The 24481-nt window shown below is 45.1% G+C and overlaps 1 protein-coding gene across 1 annotated transcript in view; it reads left to right on the top strand.

Annotated features, from left to right (window-relative positions):
• LOC311135000 (phosphatidylinositol 4-phosphate 3-kinase C2 domain-containing subunit alpha-like) overlaps positions 1–24481 on the top strand; it is a 54253-nt gene that overhangs the window by 27990 nt on the left and 1782 nt on the right. The window contains exons 6-32 of the mRNA XM_084168804.1: positions 2745–2856; positions 3469–3548; positions 3684–3747; positions 4120–4266; positions 4458–4491; positions 4664–4919; positions 6256–6378; positions 6959–7126; positions 7317–7425; positions 7825–7967; positions 9116–9304; positions 9659–9752; positions 9884–9978; positions 14108–14288; positions 14578–14682; positions 16160–16252; positions 17182–17311; positions 17644–17780; positions 18225–18394; positions 18928–19084; positions 19602–19711; positions 20572–20779; positions 21013–21137; positions 21487–21604; positions 21898–21979; positions 23991–24100; positions 24330–24455. Coding sequence (XP_084024930.1) covers positions 2745–2856; positions 3469–3548; positions 3684–3747; positions 4120–4266; positions 4458–4491; positions 4664–4919; positions 6256–6378; positions 6959–7126; positions 7317–7425; positions 7825–7967; positions 9116–9304; positions 9659–9752; positions 9884–9978; positions 14108–14288; positions 14578–14682; positions 16160–16252; positions 17182–17311; positions 17644–17780; positions 18225–18394; positions 18928–19084; positions 19602–19711; positions 20572–20779; positions 21013–21137; positions 21487–21604; positions 21898–21979; positions 23991–24100; positions 24330–24455 — 3466 coding nt within the window. The remainder of the gene's footprint in view (positions 1–2744; positions 2857–3468; positions 3549–3683; positions 3748–4119; positions 4267–4457; positions 4492–4663; positions 4920–6255; positions 6379–6958; positions 7127–7316; positions 7426–7824; positions 7968–9115; positions 9305–9658; positions 9753–9883; positions 9979–14107; positions 14289–14577; positions 14683–16159; positions 16253–17181; positions 17312–17643; positions 17781–18224; positions 18395–18927; positions 19085–19601; positions 19712–20571; positions 20780–21012; positions 21138–21486; positions 21605–21897; positions 21980–23990; positions 24101–24329; positions 24456–24481) is intronic.

Genomic DNA, 24481 nt, shown 5'->3' with positions numbered 1-24481 from the left:
GGCTGACTAAATACTTTTTTCCCACACTGTATGTCATATCTTTAATCTGAGCCTAGAGGAAAGTCTTTGTCCTCAGGCCTGGAGGGAAGCCAAAGTAATTCCGCTACCCAAGAATGGTAAAGCGGCCTTTACTGGTTCTAACATCAGACCTATAAGCTTGCTGCCAGCTCTTAGCAAACTGTTGGAAAAAATAGTGTTTGACCAAATTCAATGCTATTTCTCTGTAAACAAATTAACAACAGACTTTCAGCATGCTTATAGGGAAGGGCACTCAACATGTACTGCACTGAGACAAATGACTGATGATTGGTTGAAAGAAATTGATAATAAGAAGATTGTGAGAGCTGTACTGTTAGATTTCAGTGCAGCCTTTGATATTATTGACCGTAACCTGTTGTTGAAAAAAGTATGTGTTATGGCTTTTCAACCTCAGCTCTGAATCCACGATATGGCAATCTATCTAATAGAAGGGTTTTCTTTAATGGAAGCTTCTCTAATGTCAAACATGTAAAGTGTGGTGTACCACAGGGCAGCTCTCTAGGCCCTCTACTCTTTTCTATTTTTACCAATGACCTGCCAATGGCATTAAACAAAGCATGTGTGTCCATGTATGCTGAGGATTCAACCATATACGCATCATCAACCACAGCTAATGAAGTCACTGAAACCCTTAACAAAGAGTTGTTGTCTGTTTTGGAATGGGTGGCCAGTAATAAACTGGTCCTAAACAACCCTAAAACTAAGAGTATTGTATTTGGTACAAATCATTTCCTAAGTTCTAGACCTCAGCTGAATCTGGTAATGAATGGTGTGGCTGTTGAACAAGTTGAGGAGACTAAATTACTTGGCGTTACCTTAGTTTACAATCATGGTCAAAACATATAGATTCACTGGTTGTAAAGATGGGGAGAGGTCTATCCGTAATAAAGAGATGCTCTGCTTTTTTGACACCGCACTCCAAAAAGCAATTTCTGCAGGCTATAGTTTTATCTTATCTTGATTATTGTCCCGTCATATGGTCAAGTGCTGCAAAGAAAGACCTAGTTAAGCTGCAGCTGGCCCAAAACAGAGCGGCACATCTTACTCTTCATTGTAATCAGAGGGCTGATATAAATACTATGCATGCCAGTCTCTTGGCTAAGAGTTGAGGAAAGACTGACTGCATCACTTCTTATTTTAATAAGAAACATTAATGTGTTGAAAATCCCAAATTGTTTGCATAGTCAACTTACACACAGCTCTGACACACACACTTACCCCACCAGACATGTCACCAGGGGTCTTTTCACAGTCCCCAAATCCAGAACAAATTCAAGAAAGCATACAGTATTATATAGAGCCATTATTGCATGGAACTCCGTTCCATCTCATATTGCTTGAATAAACAGCAAACCTGGTTGCAAAAAACAGATAAAGCAACACCACACGGCACAACGCCTCTCCCCTATTTGACCTAGATAGTTTGTGTGTATGTATTGATATGTAGGCTACGTGTGCCTTTAAAAAAAATGTATGTAGTTCTGTCCTTGAACTGTTCTTGTCTATTAATGTTCTGTATTATGTCATGTTTCGTGTTTTGTGAGGACCCCAGGAAGAGTAGCTGCTGCTTTTGCAACAGCTAATGGGGATCCTAATAAAATACAAAAAAATACCACAAATACATATTTTCTAGCGAGCAACAGTTTATTTAGTATTCTAGGGTAACAAGTAAGACAGAAGAGAAGCTGCATGTATCTAATTATAGACAAGTTGACTAACAAATAGCCTACCAAAGTGTCAAATTATAAGCAGAAAAATAGGCATATCTAAATTAGGCTTTAAAAAAAATCCTACACCCCTGACCAAAAATAGTTCCGGCATCTCTGACTGTACATCACATGTTCTATATTAGCGGGTTAGGGTCGGGTGCGGGCCTCAGATTTTCACTTTATCACATATAGTCAGGCAGTTGCGGATGGGTTATTAATGATTGCGTGCGGGTGAACAAATAGCTGACCCATGTCGCATGTGTGTGTGTGTGTGTGTGTGTGTTACGTGCATGCATGCATGGTTCAGTTTCGCTTTGTGTCTCGCTACAAATTCCCCAGTGTGTTTATCTGCACTCTCCCGGCCTTGTATGGTCTTGGCAAGCCCTCAGAAGGTCCTGGAATTAGACTCGGAAATGGATGTTTCCATTGCTCCCTGCCCCCGCTAAACATAGCATCTCTCTCAGGTCAGGTCTCGCTCTTTAGATTCATTGGAACTCTTTAACTTTAAGTGGGTGTTAAGTGTTTAGTTCTAAGTTAAACTTGGGTTTAATATCCTCGTGTACACCAACGACCTCAACCGATAAATCTGAATTACTATGGCCTAGTTCCATTTGGCCTAGTTCCTCACCATTGAACACCATTGATTTGAAAGGACTGGTTAGATTAGGTGGAAGGCTAGTTAGAGCCACCACCATATTGCTGACTCGTCCTTTTTCCCATCGTTTGAGATCTATGAACACCAAAAGGATAGGTGGTAAGGGCAAGGGACTAAGTGCTGAAATGTAATTGGGCTCATTCCTCACAATGCTCCAAGGATAAGTCTATAACTGCTGGGTGCAACGGGAAACGTTTGAAAACTTCTTGAAATAAAAACAACCTTGTGCATTTCCTATTGGACCAAGTCCAGGTTGTCCCTTTGTTTCCTTCCGTTTGGTACCTAATGAACAAGACCCTGATATCATATTTGACCTTTGACCTCCTGTGTCCTCTCCATAGTAAGCACAGCCTGGGCAGCCACGAGTACATACAGAACTGCAGGAAGTGGGAGGCAGAGATCAAGCTCCAGCTGCTCTCCCAGAGCACCATGAGAAGGGATCTGGCGCGTACGGTAAGACCCAAACCATCCATCAACCAACCAACCTACCAATCAGTGATGTGGCACTTTGATGTGTGTTTGGTGCTCAACAGTAGCATAAGACCAGCTAAAGGTCAGGCCTGGAGGAAAGTTAATTAAATAGACAAGACAGACGTCCAGAAAGACAAACTTCAGACAGGCAGACTTGCGGAGAGGCAGGCAGACTTGCGGAGAGGCAGGCAGACTTGCGGAGAGGCAGGCAGACTTGCGGAGAGGCAGGCAGACTAGCAGACAGACTGACTGAATAGCAGTCTGACTGGCAGGCAGGCTTAAAGTCAGGCTGGCTATCATAAATACCTAATTAAAGCAAACATTAAAGAAATACTGGCCTTGGCGATATTGGTAAGACTGAAACACATGCCATTTGAAACCTAGCAGTGTCAGGCCTGTAAGTTCAAGGTTCTTCCCATACTCTTCAAAAGCGTGTACACTTCAACAATGATGTAATTCACAGTAAGATGCAATCATACTAAGACCTCGCATCAAAAGCTTGACAAACTGCACTCCAGAAATGAGCAGACATTGAAACCCTAGTGTGATTTGAGGGAGGCCGCAGTGAGATCTCATGGTTTGTTGTGCACGCAGGCGGAAGACAACACCGCTCAAGTGGACTTGGAGAGGCACATGGGCCAAGTGGAGAGGCCGTTCAAGGAGAACGTCACCAGGTAGGAACATACCTTTCTTTCTGCTTCTTATCACATAATCTTATCCATTGTCTGGAGCCAAATATGGCTGTCTGGAATTCCCAATAACGGCTGACTGAGATTTCTGTGATTGGTTCATTCTCTCTCTCTCCCTAGACAAGGCCTGTCCGACTATCTGGAAGGCTATCACAATCAAGTCAACATCTGCCTGCAGAATGAGGTAGCTTATGAAGTTAATTCACATCTTTGACGCTGCACTGAAGGCCCTAAACGTTTCTGTGATCTCAGACGTGTGGTGGTTGTGGTGTAAAATTGCTATCAGGCGTTGAATAGGACTTGTGCATTGTGTGGATAGTTCACACATGATTGCGACAGGCCTATAAATTCCGGGATGACATATGCTCTAGAAATGGCACATCTGTTTCAAGAATGAAAATGTATGCACTCACTAACTGTAAGTGGCTCTGGATAAGAGCGTCTGCTAAATTACTAAAATGTAAATGTAAAAGAATCACTTGAATTGTTGAGTAACTGAACAGAGATTGAACACACACACACACACACACTAAACAAAGACTTTGTTCCACCTCAGAGCACCCAGTATAAGACTGTGGATCGGGTGGTGCAGACAGTGAAGAACCTCTGCTGTGCCCTGGACGAGGTGGAGACGCAGGCCATCACAGAAGCAGTGAAAGGGGTTAAGCGCTCCGTCAACCTCCCCAGGACACGTTCGCCAGAGGTGGGTCCAATGATGTATAACCATCCATAAGAATATATAAATGTATGTCTGTTGGTTGGTCACGTCACTACTACCGATGTCTAATAGCTGTCAGACATACACATCTGTCTTTGAACTGCAGTGATAGGGCGTAGGATAGTTTAACAGGGGCTGGAATTCAGTCATAATATCTGTGTACTTTTTTATTTCAGGTGGGCTCCAAATCCTCAGGTGGCTCGGCAAATGGTGAGTGCTACAACAACCAGTCACAATTTTTCACACACATTAAAAGTTTGACTCAGCAATATGACTTTGATCAGTCCATAATCACACACAGTGGGGCAATTCCTGCTTACAGAAATCAACAACAAAAATAGTTCAAATCCTTTGAGCTAACATAACCCTCTGACCCATCCAGGTCACCTCAGCCCCGTGGAGGAGAGCATGGGCTTCCTGACGGACGCAGTCTACGACCTGGCCAAGCTCTACTTGCGCTCCTTCTGCCCCGCCTCCTCCTCCTCTACCCCTTCCCCTGACCCCTCCTCCAACTCCCAGCATGCCGAGGGGGAGTCTGCTGCGGAGGGGCGTGGCAGCAAGGAGGCCTCGGGCACCACGGACCATCTGCAGTTCACCCTGTTCGCCATGCACGGCATCCCTGCCGCCTGGGTCAGCAGGTGCGTGTACCCCCAGTTCAATATAACAAACTAGTACCATTTTACGTTTTCTTGATTGCAGTAAGGAAGACACCTGAGACTATAGTTTCCACCTTTAAGAAGGACTTGGCCCCAGAACTGATACTCTTGTTGTCTTGCTCCGCCGTTGCTTCTCTCAGCATCTTAGTTTCCGTCACAGTATCCAATTCCAGCATGGCTTTAATCTATTTATGGTGTCTTTCTGTCTGGAATAGACTTGAGTCAACCTTTCCATTCAGTGAGCACAATCTTGCACAGCAATGGGGACTTGGGGAGTGGCACATTTTGTGACTGTCTCACTCCAGGGTTGTGTTCAATATGGTTCACAACAGAAAGCGTTTTAAAATGTTTTGCAACAGAAAACAAAATGAGCGTTTCTTGTTGGACAAGGCCAGGTAGTACCTCCCTGTTTCAGTCACTTTTTTTGCGTTTGGTGCCTAATGAAAACAATCCAGGCTTGATGGAAGGGAAGTCCAAAATGCCACTGTAAAACGCGGTCCAGGACCCAATTATTTTTATGGTTGGCTGACGACTGCTTAAAAAAGAGAGGAACTGGTTAATAACAGGCTGTTTCTTTCTGCCCGTCATCCGTAAGGCCTCGTCCAAGAGCTATTTTTAGGAGATATGGAAAACATTTTTGAGCACCATACCAAAGGAGTGCTGAAAATATTTATCCCATAACACGAGGCCAGAAGTGCTCCCCGAAAATGTTTAGTCCCGAACAAAAAAGCTACTCTGTGTTCCAAAATTATGGCATGGCTGGAATCGTCCCTCATCATGGTTTGAGTGCTTTGCTCTGTTGTGTCTAGCATCCTATGACAAACACACACGCAACACACACATGCAAACACACACACACCATCTGTAGGCACAGTGATGCAGCGATGCATCATGTCACCAGCAACAGTGGAGGCGTGCATACCATGCTGTGTTGAAGCACAAGACGGATGGCATTGAGCAATAAGAAATATTTTGGAATCCCAAATGATTCACTGCCTGGTATTCTCATAATTTGTGCTCATAAAATGCATTGTTTTTCGTAATGTGAAAAAATGTGAACTGTATTAATAAGAAGAGCCAACTTAACAAAATCTGCATTTGATAAATGGTTTTGCGAGCTCTGTTAGTGATATCAAAGTGCTCTATTCAAGAATGCACTAGTGTGGCATTATTAGGTACAGAGGACGACTGTGTTTGTTATGGACAAGAGTTGAATCGTGGCTATTCTCTCTGTGTACAAAGATGGGATATTAACTTGTTCATTCATAATTTGTTCATTTCCTCCTCTCCTCCCTTCCCTTCCTCCCTTCCTTCGCAGCTATGAGAAGTACTACCTGATGTGTGCTCTGACTCACAACGGCAGGAACCTGTTCAAGCCCATCCAGTCCAAGAAAGTGGGCACCTACAAGAGCTTCTTCTACCACATCAAATGGGACGAACTGTACGCAACTACTCTCTATCCCTAGAAATACAATATAATAGCTAGTTCTAATAGTGTTATGTTGAATTATGTGCCTCTACCGCTCTTGATGGCCTCTTTAGCACCAAAACGTAAACTAGGGTGAAATGTTCTTCGCTTCTGTTACGCAGGCTCCAACACAACGTACATAGCATGACAATAATACAAACTGATAGCTAAGACATGATAACATTGAAGGAAAGGTCTGTTGTTACCCATAATCAGTGTATCGTTCAGCCAATCACTGGATACAGTTACGAGTAATAGATAGCAGATTCCACTTAGCAGACTTTGATCCAAAGCATCTAACAATACAGTGAGTGATACTGTACATGTTTCATATGTGTATGTGAACCTTGCGGGAATTGCACCCTCATACCAACTGAGCCACAGACAGTATGATGAGGATGTAAGAATATACTCATAGGCTAGTCGGAATACAGACTCACAAGCTATGCACATTCATACTTATTCACTATTCTCACTCTATTCCCACTCTATTCTTACACTGTTCCCACTATTCCCACTCCCACTCTATTCCCACTCTGTTCCCTCTTTCCAGGATCAACTTTCCAATGGCGGTGGCCCTGCTTCCATTGGAGTCAATGTTGACTCTCTCCCTCTTTGGGGTCCTGAACCAGAATGCCAGTGGCTCCCCAGACTCCAACAAACAGCGCAAGGGACCAGAAGTACTGGGCAAAGTCTCCCTGCCCCTATTTGACTTCCGACGGTGATACACAACACATTTAGTAGTGTGGTTAACTGTGCAATTGCTGTTTGTGTGTTTGCTGTGTTGTATGGCATTCCAAGAGTGTATTTCAAGAGTTAATTGTGTAATAGCTGTCTATTGAGAATTCAGAATGTTGGGGTGCTTTGTGTGCGTGTAGCTATGTATGTTAATACTCAGATGTGTTTTTCAGGGTGCTGGCTAGGGGAACCAAGCTGCTGTGTCTGTGGACCTCTCCTCAGGCTGCCTCTTCTGCAGCCGGGAGCCGGAGGAAGAACCTGGCCGAGAGGATCATACTGCAGGTGACTACACACACAACTCTATATACAGTAATACTGTACCCATAGAAAATTACTAGAGCTGACTTTACCGTTCGAGTCAATGTTCTGCAATTTTCTTATGTATAGGTCCTGTTCAAATGCAAATCTTCCCTCCCTTTTTCAAAGCAGTCAGTGATTCAACACAATTAGACAGGTGAAGCAAGCACCTGTTCAATCATGTTATGTCCGTTTTTACCTCAAGCAAATTGAAGGAATGGAAGTACTTCAAACAGGACCCAAAGTCTCTCACTCACTTCCCTATCTCAAACACATTTCCCCTTTTGTGGTGACCCAATGTGTGTGTACCCATGCGAGTTTGTATGTGTGTGTCTGCCTAACCATTCCATTACCTCTGACCCCCCCCCCCCCCTCTCTCTCCAGGTCGCCTTCCCCAGCCCAATGGTGGACGTGCTGTACGTGGGGCCCCAGGAGAGCCCCTGCCCCGACCCCAACACCCTGGAGGAGCTGGACCCTGACCTGCGCCGCCGGGTGGAGAAACTTTGCAGCCGAGCCTCCACCTTCGGGTACTGTGTCTGTTGTCATGCGCTGACACTAGCTGCCATGACGGTTTATGACAACTGCCATGTCATCATTAGGATCCTGTTATGTAGGGCCTTATGAAGAAAGGTTCCTAACAGTTTGTGTCATAACTGTGTTATGTCTGTTGTCATAAGCTGATACCAGCTGCCATGATGACAACTATTGTCATTATTATAATGGTGTTATGCGTAGGGCCTTATGAAGGAAGTTTCAAAACTTCATCCCCAAATGACTCTCCAGTCCTCCCAGACCATAGATATATGTCTGTTCTCATTCCATTATCTGTTCCCTCAGACGTTTAACTGTGGGCATATAAATTCCACTTAAAACCACCCCAGGCTGCCGGCCAGATCCATTACCCTTTTCCAGCCTCCACAGAGAGCAATTTCTTCTAAAGCGCTAATCCCTTTTACTTTCTCGGAGCTTTCTCTCATTTACTACGATTTTCTTCTTTTGCCTTCTGTTTTGTCAGGGTGTATTTCAGAGTCCTAAAGATTCTCTTAGAACAAGACTGTAGCTAACCTGAAAGGCTGTCCACGGGCATAGTCTGTAGATTAAGGTTTCCCAAACGCTGTCCTGGGGCCACCCCTGGGTGCACGTTTTGGTTTTTGCCCTAGCACTACACAGCTGATTTAAAATAACCAACTCATCATCAAGCTTTGATTATTTGAATTGGCTGTGTAGTGATAGGCCAAAAACCAAAACGTGGCACCCAGAGGGGGCCCCAGGATCTGTGCAGTAATATGTCATCAGAGGGGATGAGCATTATATGAGCTGTTCGTGGGATTTGTGGCGAGAGAGTGCTGCACTGCTGTCTATCGTATAGCGTTCATTCATAGTGTTCATTACTACACCGTAGCAAAACGTTTTGCAATGGAAAACAAATACAAGCGTTTCTTTCTGGTCAAGTATAGATAGTACCAACCCATTTGACTTTGTTTCAGACCCTTTCTTTCGTTTCATGCCTAACTGAACATGACCCAGATGTTGATGACCATAAGTTACATATAGAATCTGAATAAAATGGTTAATTATAGGGATCTCTGTTGTGAGAACCCTGTCAGCTGTAGTAGTGGTCTATGTTCTGACTCACCATATCACCCCTCTCTCTCCTCCTCCCTCCCACTCCCAGGTTGACGAGGGCCGACCGTCAGCTGCTGTGGGACCAGCGGCACCACTGCCGGGCTCACACCAACAGCCTGCCCAAGGTGCTGGCCAGCTCCCCCAGCTGGGACTGGGGCAACATGGCTGAGATCCACTCCCTCCTCCACCACTGGCCCTCTCTCCAGCCAGTCTGTGCCCTGGAACTGCTCGACTCTAAGTACGTGTGGTGTACACACACACACACACACACACACACACACACAGAGGCAGACACACACACACACACACACACACACACACACACACACACAGAGGCAGACACACACACACACACACACACACACACACACACACACACACACACACACAGAGGCAGACACACACACACACACACCCCCCTTGAGTTTGAATGTGCAATGCTAGAGTTTAAGCTGTGGTCAATAGAAACCTGCCGTAGATAAGTCGTATGTGTAAAGTGGGAGGTGTGCGAGTTAATATTATGTGAGTATGTAGGTTAAAGGTCGCACTCAAGTTTGACCTGTCTGTCTCTGTCTTTGTCCCTGTCCTGCAGGTTTGCTGACACAGAGGTGAGGAGTGTGGCTGTCAGCTGGATCGAGTCCAGCAGTGATGACGAGTTGGCCGACTACCTGCCTCAGCTAGTGCAGGTAAACAGTCTGTAGTGTACACACACACACACACACACACACACACACACACACAGGTAAACAGTTTGTTAGTGACCCTGAATGCTTTTCTCACCCACTTATCCTTTTCCATGTCCTTGTCGCTCTCTCAGGCGCTGAAGTTTGAGTGTCACCTGAAGAATGCCCTGGTGATATTCCTGCTGTCCAGAGCACAGGGCAACGTCAGCATCACCCTTTACCTGTACTGGTGAGTCTTTACCAGGGCCTAAAATGAACACCAACCAATTCTATTTATTATTATTTATTATTATTTTTTTTTTTCAAGTTCTCATTTACAACTGCGACCTGGCCAAGATAAAGCAAAGTAGTGCGATTAAAAACAACAACAGAGTTACATATGGGGTAAACAAAACATGAAGTCAAAAATACAACAGAAAATATCTATACAGTGTGTGCGAATGTAATAAATTATGGAGGTAAGGCAATAAATAGGCCATAGTGCAAAATAGTTACAATTTCATATTAACACTGGAATGATAGATGTTCAAAAGATGATGTGCAAATAGAGATACTGGGGTGCAAATTAGCAAAATAAATAACAATATGAGGTAGTTGGATGGGCTAATTACAGATGGGCTGTGTACAGGTGCAGTGATTGGTAAGCTGCTCTGACAACTGACGCCTATAGTTAGTGAGGGAGATAAGAGTCTCCAGCTTCAGAGATTTTTTGCAGTTCGTTCCAGTCATTGGCAGCAGAGAACTGGAAGGAATGGCGGCCAAAGGAGGTGTTGGCTTTGGGGATGACCAGTGAGATATACCTGCTGGAGCGCAGACTACGGGTGGGTGTTGCTATGGTGACCAGTGAGCTAAGATAAGACAGGGATTTGCCTAGCAGTGATCTATAGATGACCTGGAGCCAGTTTGGCAACAAATATGTAGTGAGGGCCAGCCAACAAGAGCGTACAGGTCATAATGGTGGGTAGTATATGGGGCTTTGGTGACAAAACGGATGGCACTGTGATAGACTACATCCAATTTGCTGAGTAGAGTGTTGGAGGCTATTTTGTAAATGACATCGCCGAAGTCAAGGATCGGTAGGATAGTCAGTTTTACGAGGGCATGTTTGGCAGCATGAGTGAAGGAGGCTTTGTTGCGAAATAGGAAGCCGATTCTAGATCTAACTTTTGATTGGAGATGCTCAATGTGAGTCTGGAAGGAGAGTTTACAGTCTAACCAGACACCTAGGTATTTGTAGTTGTCCACATACTCTAGGTCAGACCCACCGAGAGTAGTGATTCTAGTCGGGTGGGCGGGTGCAAGCAGCGTTCGGTTGAAGAGCATGCATTTAGTTTTACTAGTGTTTAAGAGCAGTTGGAGGCTACGGAAGGAGTGTTGTATGGCGTTGAAGCTCGTTTGGAGGTTTGTTAACACAGTGTCCAATGAAGGGCCAGATGTATACAAAATGGTGTTGTCCGCATAGAGGTGGATCCGAGCAACATCATTGATATACACAGAGAATAGAGTCGGCCCGAGAATTGAACCCTGTGGCACCCCCACAGAGACTGCCAGAGGTCCAGACAACAGGCCCTCCGATTTGACACATTGAACTCTATCTGAGAAGTAGTTTGTGAACCAGGCGAGGCAGTCATTTGAGAAACCAAGGCTATTTAGTCTGCCAATAAGAATGCGGTGGTTGACAGTCGAAAGCCTTGGTCAGGTCGATGAAGACGGCTGCGCAGTACTGTCTTTTATTGATCGTGGTTATAATATCGTTTAGGACCTTGAGCGTGGCTGAGGTGCACCCATGACCAGCTCGGAAACCGGATTGCATAGCGGAGAAGGTACGGTGGGATTCGAAATGGTCGGTGATCTGTTTGTTAACTTGGCTTTCAAAAACGTATAGATCTGTAACAGTTTGGATCTAAAGTGTCACTCCCTTTGAAGAGGGGGATGACCGCGGCAGCTTTCCAATCTCTGGGGATCTCAGACGTTACTAAAGAGAGGTTGAACAGGCTAGTAATAGGGGTTGCGACAATTTCGGCGGCTAATTTTAGAAAGAAAGGGTCCAGATTGTCTAGCCCAGCTGATTTGTAGGGGTCCAGATTTGTCAGCTCTTTCAGAACATCAGCTGTCTGAATTTGTGTAAAGGAGAAGCATGGGCAAGTTGCAGCGGAGGGTGCAGAGCCGGGGTAGTGGTAGCCAGGTGGAAAGCATGGCCAGCCGTAGCAAAATGCTTGTTGAAATTCTCGATTATTGTAGATTTATCGGTGGTGACAGTGTTTCCTAGCCTCAGTGCAGTGGGCAGTTGGGAGGAGGTGCTCTTATGGACTTTACAGTGTCCCAAAACTTTTTGGAGTTAGTGCTACAGGATGCAAATTTATGTTTGAAAAAGCTAGCCTTTGCTTTCCTAACTGCTTGTGTATATTGGTTCCTAACTTCCCTGAAAAGTTGCATATCGCGGGGGCTGTTCGATGCTAATGCAGTACGCCACAGGATGTTTTTGTGCTGGTCAAGGGCAGTCAAGTCTGAGGAGAACCAGGGGCTATATCTGTTCTTAGTTCAGAATTTTTTGAATGGGGCATGCTTATTTAAGATTGCGTGTAGAATTTGGCATTGGCGGGTAAGAATGTATAATTCACCAGCCACGTTGGCAGGTGGCCACACTCCGGGATATACAGTGCAAGCATTTCACAAAAATAGTTAATTCAAGTAAGTGAAAGTTGTGATTTATAGCTAAATAATTGCTGCAGTAGCTGTTTTCAAAGTATTTCTGCCGTTTTGTTTCATATCTGGTAATGCATAAAGAAATCTGAATCCTAACGTTATAGCTATCCCACCGTGCGAAGCAACACTGCCTGTCTGAGTGGCTGTGAGCACTGTGAGTGAAGTGCTGAAAGATTGTTTTTAGAAGCAATGCACACAGGCATAATAGTTGGTCAAATTTACTCAAGTGAGACTTTGTCCTCGTGTTTCTTGGCTATTTACATTGTTTTGTTCACAAGCTAGGTTGCTTTTCAATGTTTGAGTTTGCTTCCACTGCTAGCAAAAAGTAACTGTAGGCCTCTACTAGTGAGATTCTTTCAGACACATTGACAACTGGAGTGGCACTGTTACCAAGGTAACCTTAAAGGGGCAGCTCAACATTCTTGTCTGTGATACTTTGGTTAAAAGACTCAGAGTATTAAATTAAATCGGGCAATATACCTCATAACTTCTTACTAGTAATACATTTGTTGTTTTAGAAGCATTAAGCATGCTTATCCATTTATATTTGTTTCTTTGTGTAAATATGGCTTAACAAATATTTTGGCTGGTAAAACAATCAGAGTGACTGGTAGATTTTTTTATCTCCCTGCCGCAGTGGCTGATATACAAAAAAGTTTGTTTTAGGCCATGGTCTCCACCCACTGAGGAAACTAGTAGTATAGCATATAGTATAAAGCAGGGATCATCAACTAGATTCAGCCACGGGCCGATTCTTTTCTTGAGCGGATGGTCAGTGGGCCGGAACATTATTACAAATAATTTGTAGACTGCAAATTGACCGCAAGAGGCCCAAACATATATAACATTTGACTAAAACATAATCATTTCAAACCTTGCTTACATTTGTATACAATTACATATAGTGCATTCGGAAAGTATTCAGACCCTTGACTTTTTCCACATTTTGTTACGTTACAGCCTTATTCTAAAATTGATTAAATAATAGTTTCTTATCTACACACAATGATGACAAAGTGAAAACAGGTTTTTAAACGTTTAAACAGACTTGAACCCGTTCGAACATCTCTGGAGAGACCTGAAAATAGCTGTGCAGCAACGCTCCCCATCCAATCTGACAGAGCTTGAGAGGATCTGCAGAGAGGAATGTGAGAAACTCCCCAAATACAGGTGTGCCAAGCTTGTAGCGTCATACCCAAGAAGACTCAAGGCTGTAATCGCTGCCAAAGGTGCTTCAACAAAGTACTGAGTAAAGGGTCTGAATACTTATGTAAATGTGATATTTCTGTTTTTTATTTTTAATACATTTGCAAACATTTCTACAAACCTGTTTTTGCTTTGTCATTATGGGGTATTGTGTGTAGATTGATGAGGGGGGGAAAATAAAATAAAATTAAGAATAAGGCTGTAACGTAACAAAATGTGGAAAAAGTCAAGGGGTCTGAATACTTTCCGAATGCACTGTACATGTCAGTACATACACACAACAAGTAGGTCACATGGGAGAGAGGCATTGTGCCATGAGGTGTTGCTTTATTTGTTTTTTGAAACCAGGTTTGCTGTTCACTTGCGCTATATAAGATGAAAGGGAGTTCCATGCACTCATGGCTCTGTATAATACTGTACTATACTCCTCTCTCTCTCCCCACCAGGCTACTGAGGGATGCGGTGCAGGACCCAGCGTTTGGCCGGAGGTACGACCAGGTGCTGGGGGCCCTGCTTTGTCTGTGTGGGGCCGGCCTTAGGGCCGAGCTGGACAAACAGACCCGCCTTGTCACTCTGCTGGGGGCGCTGGCCGAGAAGGTCCGGCAGGCCGGGGGCTCCACACGACAGGTGAGAGGGCCAGGAGGCGTGCGCACACACACCAACCGACAGAAACACACACACACACTACTAGAACACTATCTACTATACCTCAGGGAGCCTCTATAAGGGCTTGATAACACTTTATTTTACGGTCTGCTGTTAATCGTGTATTTAGTTATGGTCTGGATGCTTTGTTTAACTACTTTTGTTAAATATGGTACCAGTTATTTACCAATTGTGTTTAAGTGCCCATGTTTTACGTCATAATTTCAACCGTAATGGCTTGACATTAACTCAACTATTTGTGTGTGTCCAGATGGTGCTCCAGGAGGGTCTGGAGAGGGTGCAGTCGTTCTTCCAGAGGAACAGCTGCAGACTGCCCCTCAGCCCCAGCCTGGAGGCCAAACAACTCAACATCAAGGTAAGAGTATTGTCCACCAATGGAAACAGTAACCCAAAGCATGACCAGCCTGGTCCAAGGTCTGTTTCTGCCGTCTTGCCAACTCCTATGGTCATTGTCATACAAGACGGCACAAACAGACCTGGGACCAGCAAAAAGTTTGACCATACACTCAGAAAATGCCCATTTGACCATGGATCACTTGTTTGGTCCATCACTTACTGGACGCTGACATGTCAACTGATCAGCATAATTTCACTATGACCCATACTGTAGTTGTCCTAGTGACTTATCAAGCCGTCATAACCTCCACCATCCAAATGCTGACTGGCACTTAATCTACAGGTCACTTCAGTTACTTCCAAGTTACCCCCACAACCTCTTGTAAGATGCCATTGACTAGAATACAATATCTGGGCCTGTACATCTACAGTAAGTGTGTAGGAATGCAGGAATGCTCTTCCCTGGACTTGCCTGCTCCCCTTTGCCTTTCTGACTGAGCGTTGTGCTTGGTCCGCACACCCCCGCACGTTTCTCAGAGCTGGGCAAGTGTGTGTGGGTGTGTGACTGCGTGTGTGCGTTTGGGTCCCGTATGTTTTTGTTTATGAGATGATCTGTATGTGTTGTTAGAGTGTGTGTTGGGCTCTCACCGGTGTATCTGACCCCAATCTCGTACCAGACAAGCCAAGGCGATGCCCCCTCAACTGAATAAAATCCCCCCTTTGTCTCCCAAAAGCAGGCCAGTGCTCCCATGGCCAAGGCAGGCTTGTATAACTAACCACAGGCTCTCTCTCTCTTTCTCTCTCTTTCACTCTCCTCTCTCTCTCTCTCCCTCTCTTTCACTCTCCTCTCTCTCCTTCACTCTCCTCTCTCTCGCTCTCTCGCCTTCACTCTCCTCTCTCGCACTCTCTCTCTCTCCTTTGCTCTCTCTCTCTCCTTTGCTCTCTCTCTCTCTCTCTCCTTCACTCTCTCTCTCCTTCACTCTCCTCTCTCTCTCTCCTTCACTCTCCTCTCTCTACTTCACTCTCTCTCTCTCTCTCCTTCACTCTCCTCTCTCTCTTTCACTCTCTCTCCCTCTTTCACTCTCTCTCGCTCTTTTGCCCTCTCTCTCTCTCTTTTGCCCTCTCTCTCTCTCTCTCCTTCACTCTCCTTCTCTCTCTCCTCTCTCTCTTTTGCTCTCTCTCTCTCCTTCACTCTCCTCTCTCTCTCCTTCACTCCTCTCTCTCTCCTTCACTCTCCTCTCTCTCTTGCTCTCTCTCGCTCTCTCTCTCTCCTTCACACTCTCTCTCTCTCTCTCCTTCACTCTCTCTCTCTCTTTTGCTCTCTCTCTCTCCTTCACTCTTCTCTCTTTCTCTCTCTCTTTTGCTCTCTCTCTCTCTCCTTCACAATCTCTCTCTCTCTTTTGCTCTCTCTCTCTCTCTCTCTCTCGCTTTCGCTCTCTCCTTCACACTCTCTCTCTCTCTATTTTTCTCTCTCTCTCTCTCTACTCTGGGTACAGTCATGCTCCTTCTTCAACTCCAATGCGGTGCCCCTGAAGCTGGCCCTGGTGAACGCCGACCCTCTGGGAGAGGAGATCAATGTCATGTTCAAGGTGGGAGGCTGGGTTGGGAGTGCAGTTTTGCCTTTTAAATCATAATAAATAAGAGGGGGGACCTGATTCTTGATCAGCACTCCTAGACAGATTAGACTACTAGATTATATTTCTATGACGCCAGACTCAATGAAATATGCACTTCCAAGTGCCATGAACAAGCAATTTATCAGAAATGTAATACTTAGTAGTCCTTGACATGTCACTGGAAATACCTCGAGACATTCTCTGCATGAATTACTGCACAGTTAGCCATTGCTTTGGGAGAATTTGAACCATGGAGGAATGCAGGAATACATTCTAAAGAGTTCCCTTGGTTTTGATTTGCTGCTGTAACAGTGTCAATTTTTTCCACATAGAAAAGAGAAGTTACTACGCTCGTTTGCATCTTGTCTTTGATTTCAGAGTTAAAACAGCGCCACCTGGTGGCATGAGAAGAACACAACATCAGGCCCTGTCAATAGAATGTGTAGGGGAGTCTTTGCTTGACCAGACATTGACACACAGATGGAATGAAACGCTGAATGAGAATATAAGACTACGTCTCTGTGGATGGTAACTTGGGGGCGGCAGGTAGCCTAACGGTTAGAGCGTTGGGCTAGTAACTGAAAAGTCCCTAGTTCGAATCCCCGAGCCGACAAGGTGAAAATCTGTTGACGTGCCCTTGAGCAAGTCACTTAACCCTAATTGCTCCAGGGTCACATTGATAATGGCAGACCCTGGCTGCAACAAACACATTTCCAATTCACACCTGCGTATTAATACGTATTAATACACGCTTGTACATGTGGGGAAATAGAACAAATATAAGCACCCACCTAATTATAGATATTATAACTAACGTGATTCCTGGTCTGTGTGTGTCTGCCTGCGTGTGTGTGTGCGTACATGTGTGTGTGCTTCTGCGTGCGTGTGTGTGTGTGTGTTAGGTGGGAGAGGACCTGAGGCAGGACATGCTGGCTCTGCAGATGATCCGGATCATGGACCGCATCTGGCTTCAGGAGGGACTGGACCTGCGCATAGTCAACTTCAAATGCATCTCCACTGGCAAAGACAAAGGTACTAATACACATTAGAATTCACATTCCACTAAATATCACCAGTTAAATCATTCTGATTTGAATGAGAATAATTATTTACCCCATGACAAAACAACCTCTCTTGCTCTGATTTCTAACATTCTGGCCATTTAAAAAGCTAGCTTCAAAGTGGATGCACCTGCACCGTCAGGGGCATATTTAAATATTGTTAGATTGCTTATGGACTTGGTGCTTGGCGTCACCCTGCGTCACATTACATCCGGTTTACTAATTGTAATTCAATACGTACTCATGCCGTGTCTGTAGTTGTGACATAGTGTGTGTGTTGTGGTGCTGTGTGTGTGTTGCCAGGTATGGTGGAGCTGGTGCCGTCCTCAGACACCCTGAGGAAGATCCAGGTGGAGTACGGCGTGACGGGCTCCTTCAAGGACAAGCCCCTGGCAGAGTGGCTCCGCAAGTACAACCCTGCTGAGGACGAGTACGAGAAGGTAACTGTCTGACCCCTAAACTTGACCCTCTAACCTTTTAACCTTTGAACCCAGACTCCGACTGAGGATGAGGTTGAGAAGATGAACAAGTGACGATAATGATATCTTCTGTTTATTTCTTGTCTGCCTGCAATGTGCATATGTAACACAGAGATTTTTCCTTTATCAATGCACTATTTTGCTGAAAAGTCCCAATTTCAGTATGCAGATCTCTAGTGAGGTTTCAGCCTATTAGAGGGAGAACCAGATACTGTAGGACTTTTTACACTGAGCTGAATCGAGCCAAGTCAAACTGAGCTGGCCTGGTTACACATCCACCATAGTTGCTGGAACCTTGCTGAAGAGGACAATGTTAAAAGAAAATATCCAAGCCAGCGCGGTTTGGGACGGCACGATAGTGTGAAAATGGTATATGTGTCTCACTCCTCCTCTCTGCCCCTCTAGGCGTCGGAGAACTTCATCTACTCGTGTGCGGGCTGCTGCGTGGCCACCTACGTGCTGGGTATCTGCGACCGCCACAACGACAACATCATGCTGCGCTCCACCGGTCACATGTTCCACATCGACTTCGGCAAGTTCCTGGGCCACGCCCAGATGTTCGGCAGCTTTAGAAGGTAAGCGTGTGGTCTAGCGGTCTAAGCCGCTGCCTCCAGTGCTAGCATGGGTTCAAATCTGACCCACAGCACACTTTCTCCCCTACCTTTACTGTTTCTCGCTAACCTATTCCCTCCCCTTAGTAAAAATCAAGAGTGTGTCTAGTACAAGTACTAGGGGTAATGGTTTATTGACCTGTAACGAGAACTTGTAAAGATACCATTTGTGCTCTGTGCTTGCACTCAAGATGAGGCCTGAGTGTCTGCTGGTTTTTGTTCTGTCTTTCAAATCAGTGTTCTGTGAAACCAGGTGTATGCACTTGTGTGTAATGACGTACCAGCCAAAAGAGAAAGTAGGTTGCATGTTGTGTTCAGGTTGTGTGATCCATGCGCCACACAACGGGTCATGTAGCCTAGTTACACCAGACCGAAGGCTACGCTCCCTATTTAACCAGGCTACATGACACCTGCCTTGTTGTTTTCTATTCTCCATCTCCCGTGTTTTAGTAAGCTTTTCTCTTTCTCTCTCCCGCACCTCCCTCCCCTTCTCCCAGGGACCGTGCTCCATTCGTGCTGACCTCTGACATGGCCTACGTGATCAACGGGGGAGAGAGGCCCACTAGTCGATTCCAGCTGTTTGTGGACCTGTGCTCCCAGGCATACAACCTCATCCGCAAGCACTCAGGCCTCTTCCTCAACCTGCTCTCACTGGTAAGATAAGGCTCTGCTGTCAAGTCCTAGCCTGGTTCCAGATCAGTTTGTGACCATAGGAGTTGGCAAGACAGCACAAACAGTTCACATGGAACAACTGCATTGGCCTTTTATAGGAATTCACCTGACATTTCTTAAGCTTGGCATCACAAATAATTCACAAAAATGGAGACAAAAGTGCAGAGGAACACTGTCACAAGGAGTGTTTTTAAAAGTTTTTTTCAAAAGTGTGATGTCAACCTGATAAGTTACTTTGGTGTTGCCTTGGTAATGCCCTTTGTTAGGCCCTGGTGATGGCCCTCTTCTTGGTCTAAGGAATTTCTTGAGTGTACCGTAGTGATTCAAATGCTCTATTCTAGCCTCATAAATCAAACCTCCCTTGCTACAGTATGACCTTCCTCAAGTCATTGGTTTCTAATAGTCTTTTGTTAGTAAATCATTTCGTTGTACATTGTAATGGATTGTAATTGCGTCTTAGACTGTATGCCTTTCTCTGTATTTGTGTGCGATTTGACAGATGACTCTGTCAGGCCTACCAGAGCTTACGGGAGCTCAGGACCTTAAGTATGTGTATGACGCGCTACAGCCCCAGACCACCGACGCAGAAGCCACCATCTTCTTCACCAGGTACTGTCTGTAAAGTCTTTGTTTTTCACGAAGTCTTTGATGAATAGCTTTAAACATGGTGCACTGCTCCACTTTGAGCCTCTGCCACAGTCGTTATTCAGCCTCACAATGCAAAATGCACAAGAATATATCCTCAAGTCTATGTTTAGTAGCTTGAATGGCTTTCGCTTGAACGACTGATGTGAAAAGGCAACCAGTAGCCGCAAATAAAGTATAACTTTGATTTATTGTTCAATTTCAGCAGTGACAATTAATGCAGCACTATACTTGATTTGCAACTGCTGACTGCCCCACAATGCCCAGCTGGTGGCAAAACAATGTCATCACATTTACATTTACATTTACGTCATTTAGCAGACGCTCTTATCCAGAGCGACTTACAGTTAGTGCATACATTATTCTTTTATTTTTATTTTCATACTGGCCCCCCGTGGGAATCAAACCCACAACCCTGGCGTTGCAAACGCCATGCTCTACCAACTGAGCTACCTCCCTGCCGGCCATTCCCTCCCCTACCCTGGACGACGCTGGGCCAATTGTGCGCCGCCCCATTGGTCTCCCGGTTGCGGCCGGCTACAGCAGAGCCTGGATTCGAACCAGGATCTCTAGTGGCACAGCTAGCATTGCGATGCAGTGCCTTAGATCACTGCGCCACTCGGGAGATGAACACAATAGAACTCCCAGTTACAATCCTAAAACATTCATGTGAAATGCTACTATTTATCCATTTCATCTTCCATTTACCTCCAGTCTGTCTTCAGTCATTTTCACAGAGGGTTCGCAGGAAACACGGCTAATAGTGTATCATTCAAAAACATACTCCCTTTGTCTGAAGTTGAACCTCCCCTCCCTCCCTCCAGGTTGATTGAGACCAGCCTGGGCAGCGTGGCCACCAAGTTCAACTTCTTCATCCACAACCTGGCCCAGATGCGCTTCTCAGGCCTGCCGTCCAACGATGAGCCCATCCTCTCCTTCTCCCCCAAGACCTACACACTGAAGCAGGAGGGACGCATCCGCGACGCCTCCATCTTCTCCTTCCAGAAGAGATACAACCCCGATAAGCACTACGTGAGTCTCTAACCATAGATGTACATATATTGACGTGTTTGTATGAATTGGTCTCACTGCTGCTGCACTGACTGGGCAAAGCTGCCCTATAGGGATGTTAGAAGAACACATATCTGGCATATAAAGAGTTTGCATAAATCTACATATAGAGAAGTCATAACATGAATGGAATTCTAAACAAGATAAGCTAAAACCCTATTTTTTTCCTCCCCCTCTTCCTCCTCCTCCTGTAGACGTACGTGGTGAGACTCCTGCGAGAGGGGCAGAGCGAGGCCCAGTTTCTCTTACGCACCTTCGACGAGTTCCAGGAGCTCCACAACAAGCTGTGCATCCTCTTCCCTCTGTGGAAGCTGCCAGGGTACGCACACACGTGCACACGCACATTTGGGGAGAACCCACATTTTTAGGTATTGCTCATAGTACCTGAAGCTGTCTGGAAGGGGCATAGCAGCACCCTGTTCCCAAAAACACTTTGTAAAGTTTGAAAGTCTGCCATATTTTACCTTAGAAAGCCAAAGGTAACCTCCGATTTTACAACAATAGTAATAATATTGATAACTATTTGCATTTTTTTGTGCTTTAACTCAAAGTGCCTTATATTGTATGTGAGTAATGCTTCCCTTCCACCCCCAAAGTGTAGCCCCCACTTCTACCACAGATGCACCCCTTCTTGTTAGTGCACTAAACTTTCCCCGTCCCCTCCCTAGGTTCCCTAATAGGATGGTGCTGGGCCGTACACACATAAAGGACGTGGCGGCCAAGAGGAAGATTGAGCTCAACAGCTATGTCCACAACCTGTTGAGGAGATCCACTGAGGTCACCCAGGTGATTGACACACACAGTTATAAAAGCCCAACACACTCCATTTTCACGAATTATTTTGGTCACATTTTAGGGTAGTCCGGATAGTCCATCTGTATGTGCTCTACAGATTGTCATACTATCAACAAATTATCTGTTGATAAGCAATTGCTTGCTAACGTTAGAGTTAGGATGAGGGTTAAGGTGGGTTAGAGTTAGTAGATAGATAGTTGAAAGGTTACTGATAGTCTGCAGAGCATCTACAGATGGACTATCCAAATAAAGTGTTACCAATATTTTATCTCTTTCTCTATTAGTGTGATCTTATCTATACATTCTTCCATCCGATCGCGAGAGACGACAAGACGGAAGGATTCGAGGCGATAGCCAAAGCACCAGGTAAATCTCAGTCCTACTGTGTATACAGTGAGGGAAAAAAGTATTTGATCCCCTGCTGATTTTCTATGTTTGCCCACTGACAAAGAAATGATCAGTCTAATTTTAATGGTAGGTTTATTTGAACAGTGAGAGACAGAATAACAACAACAAAATCCAGAAAAACGCATGTCAAAAATGTTATAAATTGATTTGCATTTTAATGAGGGAAATAAGTATTTGACCCCCTCTCAATCAGAAAGATTTCTGGCTCCCAGGTGTCTTTTATACAGGTAACGAGCTGAGATTAGGAGCACACTCTTAAAGGGAGTGCTCCTAATCTCAGCTTGTTACCTGTATAAAAGACACCTGTCCACAGAAGCAATCAATCAATCAGATTCCAAACTCTCCACCATGGCCAAGACCAAAAAGCTCTCCAAGGATGTCAGGGACAAGATTGTAGACCTACACAAGGCTGGAATGGGCTACAAGACCATCGCCAAGCAGCTTGGTGAGAAGGTGACAACAGTTGCTGCGATTATTCGCAAATGGAAGAAACACAAAAGAACTGTCAATCTCCCTCGGCCTGGGGCTCCATGCAAGATCTCACCTCGTGGAGTTGCAATGATCATGAGAACGGTGAGGAATCAGCCCGGAACTACACGGGAGGATCTTGTCAATGATCTCAAGGCAGCTGGGACCATAGTCCCCAAGAAAACAATTGGTAACACACTACGCCGTGAAGGACTGAAATCCTGCAGCGCCCGCAAGGTCTCCCTGCTCAAGAAAGCACATATACATGCCCGTCAGAAGTTTGCCAATGAAAATCTGAATGATTCAGAGGAGAACTGGGTGAAAGTGTTGTGGTCAGATGAGACCAAAATCGAGCTCTTTGGCATCAACTCAACTCGTCGTGTTTGGAGGAGGAGGAATGCTGCCTATGACCCCAAGAACACCATCCCCACCGTCAAACATGGAGGTGGAAACGTTATGCTTTGGGGGTGTTTTTCTGCTAAGGGGACAGGACAACTTCACCGCATCAAAGGGACGATGGACGGGGCCATGTACCGTCAAATCTTGGGTGAGAACCTCCTTCCCTCAGCCAGGGCATTGAAAATGGGTTGTGGATGGGTATTCCAGCATGACAATGACCCAAAACACACGGCCAAGGCAACAAAGGAGTTGCTCAAGAAGAAGCACATTAAGGTCCTGGAGTGGCCTAGCCAGTCTCCAGACCTTAATCCCATAGAAAATCTGTGGAGGGAGTTGAAGGTTTGAGTTGCCAAACGTCAGCCTCGAAACCTTAATGACTTGGAGAAGATCTGCAAAGAGGAGTGGGACAAAATCCCTCCTGAGATGTGTGCAAACCTGGTGGCCAACTACAAGAAACGTCTGACCTCTGTGATTGCCAACAAGGGTTTTGCCACCAAGTACTAAGTCAAGTTTTGCAGAGTGGTCAAATACTTATTTCTAACATTCTAATATTTTTTTGTTGTTATTCTGTCTCTCACTGTTCAAATAAACCTACCATTAAAATTATAGACTGATCATTTCTTTTCAGTGGGCAAACGTACAAAATCAGCAGGGGATCAAATACTTTTTTCCCTCACTGTATGTCAAATCAATTCAAATGTTATTTGTCACATGCGCCAAATACAACAGGTGTAGATCTTACCGTGAAATGCTTACTTACAAGCCCTTAACCAACAATGCAGTTTTAAGAAAAATTAGAGTTAAGAAAATATTTACTAAGGTAAAAAAAAAGTAACACAATAAAATAACAATAACAAGGCCATATACAGGGGGTACCGGTACCGAGTCAATGTGCGGGGGTACAGGTAGGTCGAGGTAATTGAGGTAATAAGTACATGTAGGTAGCGGTAAAGTGACTATGCATAGATAAAGTGAGTAGCAGCAGTATTTAAAAAAAGGGAGGGTGGGGAGGTGGGGTCAATACAAAAATAGTCTGGGTAGCCATTTCATATGTATAGCCATTGTCGTAGCTACAGTTTTGAAAGAGTGATTTGTTCTGCAGAGGCGCCACCGTTGAGTCCCACCTCAGGCAGAGTAGAGGGGGAGGTGAAGCTGTCCGTGTCCTACAGGAACAGCACACTCTTCATCATGGTCATGCACATCCGAGACCTGGTGAGTAGGGTGGCTAACAGGGCCCAATCCTAACTAGCGCACAACTCAAACTTTTGGCAGTATAATGAATTGATACCTTTATCCTTAGCCCCGCATATCTCAAGGGCCATTTATTTGCCCCTGATGGGATAAATAAAGTTGTATGGAATTGAATTATGTATGTTAATCCTCAGTTTGGCCTTAGCTAATGCTCCACTAAGCATATCCATGTCCACCTGCCTGCTCATAGGTATCTGAGGAGGGGACAGACCCTAACCCTTATGTGAAAACCTACCTGCTCCCAGACCCCCACAAAACCTCGAAGTGCAAAACAAAGATATCCAGGAAGACCAGGAACCCCACTTTCAATGAAATGGTGAGTGAAATCAGTGTGGCATGTGG

This window comes from Coregonus lavaretus (assembly GCF_964263955.1).
Source record: "Coregonus lavaretus genome assembly, chromosome: 9".
NCBI lineage: Eukaryota > Metazoa > Chordata > Actinopteri > Salmoniformes > Salmonidae > Coregonus > Coregonus lavaretus.
The sequence above is the reverse complement of the archived record's forward strand: the minus strand, read 5'-3'. Positions and strand labels throughout refer to the sequence as shown.